Raw genomic sequence first — 7,003 nt, 5'->3', positions numbered from 1 at the left:
CACACACACACACACACACACATACTCTCTGCCTGTGATCCCTGGAGCTACCACATTACATTAGAAATGTGTTCGAGCACTCAGGACTGGACCTGGATGACCTCAGCAGTCTGGTAGAAGGAGAGAGAGGGGAGAAAGAAAGAGAAAAATGGAGAGAGAGAAAGAGGGAGGGAGAGAGATAGAGAGACAGAGAGGAGAAAGAGAGAGATGGAGAGGGAAGAGGGGGAGGGAGGGAAGAGAGATAGAGAGACAAGAGGCAGGGTGGTAGAGAGAGAGGAGAGGAAGAGAGAGAGACATGCAGGCGGAGAGAAAGAGAGATAGAAAGAGGGATGAAGAAGGAATAGAAGAGCAGAAAAGAGAAGAGTGAAAGATGGATGTCCTGAACAAGCTCTTTGAGATATGAGCAGTTTAGGTGCATGGATATATTATAGGGAAGGTGACAGGTAATTAGAGGGAAAGGGGAGGGAGGGAAGAGACACCACTCCATGTTCCACCTCTCATCTCACAGGGGAACAGGTGCTCTCATCTCAAAGGGGAACAGGTTGAGTTATGCACTACCCCCAAAAGGGAGTTATGCACTAGGGAGGGAGGGAGGGAGAGGGAGAGGAGAGGGAGAGAGAGAGAGAGAGAGAGAGAGAGAGAGAGAGAGAGAGAAAGGAGCAGCAGGGAGGGAGGGAGAAAAGGAGCAGCAGGGAGGGAGGGAGAGAGTGTGCAGTGGCAAAATAAGAAGCAAAGCAGTCTTCCTCTCCATAAAGACTGCCCTCTCCACAGTTCTGCTCTCAGACAGGGTTGAGTTTCGCTGACCGCCCCATTCTCTGATAGGCGCATAGTGATGAAGATTATGATGATGATGAAGCTGATAATGATGATGATGGTGATAATGCCGATGATGATGATTAAGCTGATGATAATGTGATGATGGTGATGATGATGATTAAGCTGATGATGGTGATAAAGCTGATGATGATGATGATGGCTATGAAGAAGATGGTCATGATGACTAAGCTGATGGTCCTCTTCCCCCCTGTGTGTGTCCTCAGTACGCGGCGGAGGTGTGTGTCCTGCAGGACAAGCTGCGCTCCTCGCTGCAGAAGCTGGACGAGGCCGAGCAGCGGCTGAAGGAGCAGGAGGAGCAGGCGCAGAAGATGCTGCTGCAGTACCAGAGCCGGCTGCACGAAGTCCGAGGACCGACTGCGCAGGCAGCAGGACGACAAGGACCTGCAGATGAAGGGCATCATCAGCAGGTACGCACACACACACACACACACACACACACACACACACACACACACACACACACACACACACACACACATACATACATACACCTTACGCAGAGAAAAAGGGCATAGAGGAAGGGTATTATCAGCAGGTATACACACATATACACACTCAGACACACACACACACACACACACACACACACACACACACACACACACACACACACACACAGCCTACACAGAGGAAAAAGTAGTACATAGTAGGACCCAGAGATGAAAGGCTGATGAAGTATCAGCCAGTACAGACACACACACACACACACACACACACACACAAACGTAGACACACACATGTACACACCTGTAAACGCAGCACTGCATAGAAAGCAGGATGTCAAGGAGGTTTTTTGAAAAGGGCTCTCGCCAGGTACATACAGATACCCTCTCTCTCCCACTCTTGCATGCAAACACACACACACACACACACACTGCACAGGCAGCAAGATTACAAGGTCCTTGAGATGAACAGCATAATCAGCAGGTATACAGATACACACACACACACACACAAAGCAACCTGAATGCCTGCTCAGGAAAAGAGACTGACAAATGGCCAGCCAGCAGAAACTGGACAATAGAGTGAAATGTGTTATTTGCATAAATATTTTTAAATATGAACTCTCTCCCTCTGTGTGTGTGTGTGTGTGTGTGTGTGTGTGTGCTGTGTGTATGTGTGTGCAGATTGATGTCAGTGGAAGAGGAGCTGAAAAAGGACCATTCTGACATGCAAGCTGTGATTGATTCCAAACAGAAGATTATTGACGCACAGGTGAGTGTGTGTGTGTGTGTGTGTGCGTACGTGCGTGCATGGGCGTGTAGGTGCGGGCGTACATGTGTGTGCACATTTATTGTCACGAGAGATGAGTTATGCAAATATGCAGGGTGTTGTATACAGACTTGTGAAAGTAAACAACACACACACACACACACACACAGACACACACACACACAGAGAGTGAGATGACAGTGGAATCATAAATAAATCTGTACCTACTAAATCACCCTGTTCCACCTTCCCTCTTTCTCCCTTTCTCCATGCTTTCTCTCTCCCTCCATCTCTCTCTCCATGTGTGTGTGTGTGTGTGTGTGTGTGTGTGTGTGCAGGAGAAGAGGATAGCGTCTCTGGATGCGGCTAACGCGCGGCTCATGAGCGCCCTCACGCAGCTGAAGGAGCGCTACAGCATGCAGACCCGCAATGGCATCAGCCCCACCAACCCCACCAAGCTACAGATCACCGAGAACGGAGAGTTCAGAAACAGCTCCAACTGTTAACCTGCTCACACACACACACACACACACACACACACACACACACACACACACACACACACACACACACACACACACACACTAACCCCACCATACTATAGATCACAGAGAACGGAGAATTCAGAAATAGCTCAAACGGCACACACACCACACACACAACACACACACACCTCACATACATACACTTAAATAAGTGCATGATCAAAACGTCATCAGTCTCACGAACTCTAAAAACTACAGATTACTGACACAGGAGGATGTAGGAATAGCACACAACAGTACACAAACACACACCACCACCACCAACAACAATAACAACAGCAGCAACTACAGCAGCAACAACCTAAAACTGCAGTTTGATTGAAAAGGGATAGTTCAAGTACAGCTTCAGAAGATCGCAGTCAAAACACATGCAGAAATCAAATACACACACACACAGAACTTTGTGTAGATATCCACTTTTGCCAGGTGTCAGTGGACAACACTCAGACAATCTGATTGGACAGACTGCATTGGACAGACCCCATTGGACGGACATTACTGGGTGGACCGTATTGGACAGACTGCATCGTCATGTTTTGCTCGGATTCAAGAGGAGGAGCATTCGCATAGACATGCTGCTGTCACCTGGGACTGAACCACTATACAGCATAACCATAACCACACACACACACACACACACACACACACACACACACACACACACACACACACACACACACACATCTGGCCGCAAACATTTTCCCTCTTCCTTCTCCTCTTTTCTCTCTTTCCCTCTATCTGTCTGTGCAATCGCTCCAAGCTCATTTGACTCTAACGGACTCTCCTTCCGACTAAAAACAAGACGGTCATCACGTGCAATGATTCTATTTGTCCGTTTAGAGTCCAAACTGATTTGGGCTTCATTAACCAAATAGGACTTCTGACTGCTAGTCTCTGGCCCAGGCCCCAAGGCAAGCCCCTTACCAATGCGACCTCCCCTTGACTCCTTGTGTCCTTTCGAGTGCACTTCTGTGTGTCTGCCTTCATAGTCTCCTCAAGTCCTCCAACTTTGTGCACTTTGCGAAAAGCTCTTCAGTATGAGAAGCCTTAAAATGAATGGATCGTCCCTCCTCAACTTTTACTTCAATCAGCAAAAAACTATTTTTTAACATAAATATACAGAAATTATATTATTATACACTACATAATTTATCCCGGAAAATAAATTACATCTGAGATATACAGCATAGTTATATATAAAATATATTACAGAATCTACAAAGCTGGTAAATGTATTGGACTGTATGCATTTGAAATCAGTCTGTTCCCAGGAAAAGAGCAGAAATGTACTTTGTGATGTTTGATGTTCACCCTGTCTGGGTGTTTCTATTTTATTTTGACTTTTAATTGTTATTTTTAATTATTTTCCTGATGGTCAAGTCCCAGGTCACTGCTTCATGTGCACTTAATGGACACTAGGTCCTGTGGCCTCAGGAGTGCACACTTCAGAATGAGTGCTCTTACTTGGGGGAAGGTGTAGTTTGAGCGTTCTTTGGGTCAATTTGTCTGTTATGTATGTATGTATGTATGTATGTATGTATGTATGTATGTATGTATTGTTGTTTTAATTTACTTTTTAATTAATATCTCTCACCCCTTGTTTCTACTCCTGAATGTGGTCTTGTTTGCCTATGAAAGAGAGAGAGAGAACTAATAAAATAAATAATCATCTAACAAGCATTGTGGCAGTATGGCCCCCTAGGGGATGGGAGGGTGAATGTCGCTACAGCACACGCCCGTAGTGGTCTGCTGTGAAGCTCCCCCTGCCCTGGTCCCAATGCAGACTCTAAAGCCCACCAAGGACCCTAGAGATAGATTGCTATCTCAAGTTGAAAACCCATCACTCCTTCCACACTCTTTCTGTTCTTTTCTTCTCCTCCTCCTTTACCTTGCCTTCACCCCTCTCTCATTTTCTTAAAGACTGTGGATGCTCAGCCTTCAATGTACCCAACACTGATGTGAGTTTGCCACATTGGATGTCCAGAAGTCCACTCCAAAACCCAAACGCTAACGTGGTTTTGCCAAGTTGCCCCCATCCCTGCCTCCTGTGTTCTCACGTGTCCGCAAGACATTTCAGCATTTTTACTTTGTATATTTTTGTATTGTATTTTTTTTTTTTTATTATTGTTAATACGTACAAAACAATCAGCCAGACAGAGAACCAGTGGACAAGTGCATGCCTGTTGGTCAGCTTGCAGTGAGCAGCTGACCGCACTGTTGCCATTTGAATTCCCCTGTTGCCAGTGAGGACAGTGTGTGTGTGTGTGTGTGTGTGTGTGTCATCAGGAGAGTTTTTGCAGAGGCAGACCTGTGTGTGTGTGTGTGTGTGTGTGTGTGTGTGTGTGTCATCAGGAGAGTTTTTGCAGAGGCAGACCTGTAAACGTGTGTGTGTGTGTGTGTGTGTGTGTGTTTATTTCAGTGCAAAGGGGTTCTGAGTACATGTGTAAATATGAATAAATATGTCTGTGCTATTTCCTTTGTAGTAGCCGACACTGGAAGGGTTGGCCCGCATTCTTAGCTAGATGCTCGGCCAGAGCGGTCCAGCCCAGCGCGGCTCCTGAGTCCAGCCCAGCGCGGCTCCTGAGTCCAGCCCAGTCCTCTTTTGGGTGTCCACTGGGTCAGGCCAGGGGGCTGCAGCAGTCCGCAGGCGACTGGGTTCTGATGGTTCTGTTTGTAAATGTACTCCAACACTGAGTGCCACTGTAGCCGAGACCGACCCAGGTGGCTGGACCCAGTCCGGTTTGGAGTCGGTTTCGATCTCTCTGGGGGCACTTTTAATGTAAATAGCCCTGTTTTTGTTTGTTTATTTTTGCCTTTGTTGTATATCTTTGACTTTAGTGCTGGTGGTGTAGGACACTCAAACCCAGTAAACATCTGTTGTTGTTTTGTTTTGTTTGATTGTTTTCCTGCCACTGTTGGATACAACATTCAGTTTTCTCTTGGAGCAGCCAAGCCTGACTCGGACAGACACAGAGTAAGACAGGGCAACGAGGGTGGAGAGTGGCCAGTCATGCAGTGAACTCGACATGAGATGATGTCAGCCGATAAACAGAAGCACAAAGCCTCGTTAAGGCTCTCCGACTGCCTCGTTAACCTCGTTAAGATCAAATGAAATCAGGTCTTGGATAAAACAATCAAACTTCGGGAAAAGATCTGGCTCAGATACGCAGAGAGCAGAACATGAATGTTTCAGACTCACAGAGAGACGACTGAATGTGTCGTGTGAGAAGGAGAGGAGTCATGATTCTTTTATTATTATTATTATTATTATTATTATTATTTTTGTTCCAAAGCAGCCCTCCACCCTTTCTCTTGTACTCTGGTCACACATTTTGATGGTTCTGTCCATTCCCAAGACTGTTGAAGAACGTGCTGATCTAGTAAACTCCATTTGGTCTGAGACCAGGTGGAAAAACAAACAAGGCCGAGAACAGCAGCATCAACACCCTGATATGGCCACACGTCTGAGACTGTAGAATGCCTGTGGAGCGCTGTGGTTGAATGTTACCTTTTGGTTCAACTTTTTCTGATGGACATGATGAATGAGATGTGATTGTAAGCCTGCGTCTCTTGAGGCTTCTTTAAAGAACGTTAGCCAAGGGCCTAAGGAACGTCGGTGGTGGAAACCCCCCCTTCCCCCGTTGACTCGTGTCGAGGCGTTCGTAGTCACCGGCTGCTCATCTTTCCAAAAACAATTCTGTTTGCACACCATGCCTTCATACGGTAATGTCACAGACTGAGAATCTAAATATATATAATAATAATTATTAAAAAGTGAGAAAATATTCATATACTGTATCTCCATGGTAATACAGACTATCCTCTACTGCAGATATAAAAGGTTAGCTTTGTCAAAAGTATGAATCTATGAATAAAGTAACAGATGTTCTATGTTTTATAATCCTTGTAGAAAATACTTTTGTATGTCTGTGGACAGTAATGTATTGGGTGGATTCCACTTCACTGGAGGATCATGACTTGCTTATTAAACAATAATGTACAGATGAGTTTGTGTCTGACAAGAAATGTGGCTGTGCAATTTATGTACATTTGCAACTAGAATGATTAAAGTTTTATTTAGCTATTTTACATTCCAGCCTCTTCTCTCTTTTCTCCACTGTGTGTATGAGTGTGATCGTGGGAATCAGAAGTGAACTCTTCCTAAGCTTTTGTCACCATCAGAAAAATGACATAATAAAAGAGTTAAACAAAAAAACAAATGACAAATGAAAAAGACGCATGGACAGAAACAAATGACAGATGAAGACATAGAAAGAAAAAGAAATGGAGAGAGTGAAAGAAGAGAAGAGAGAAACACTGGACATGCCTCTTCATCAGGCAGGGCATGTTTTGGATTGTGGTATCCAAATAAAACTACAGAAACACACACACACACACACTTGTTGATA

General features: G+C 45.2%; 1 protein-coding gene across 1 annotated transcript in view; it reads left to right on the top strand.

Moving 5' to 3' along the window:
- Nucleotides 1-4,855, top strand: part of dab2ipb (DAB2 interacting protein b) — a 230,284-nt gene extending 225,429 nt beyond the window's left edge. Inside the window, 4 exon segments of the mRNA XM_048259739.1 lie at nucleotides 1,041-1,178; nucleotides 1,180-1,244; nucleotides 1,965-2,052; nucleotides 2,388-4,855. Coding sequence (XP_048115696.1) covers nucleotides 1,041-1,178; nucleotides 1,180-1,244; nucleotides 1,965-2,052; nucleotides 2,388-2,555 — 459 coding nt within the window. The 3' untranslated portion in view covers nucleotides 2,556-4,855.
- The last annotated feature ends 2,148 nt before the right edge of the window (nucleotides 4,856-7,003 follow it).

This window comes from Alosa alosa, chromosome 12, assembly GCF_017589495.1.
Source record: "Alosa alosa isolate M-15738 ecotype Scorff River chromosome 12, AALO_Geno_1.1, whole genome shotgun sequence".
NCBI lineage: Eukaryota > Metazoa > Chordata > Actinopteri > Clupeiformes > Clupeidae > Alosa > Alosa alosa.
This window is presented reverse-complemented; position numbering and strand designations above follow the sequence as displayed.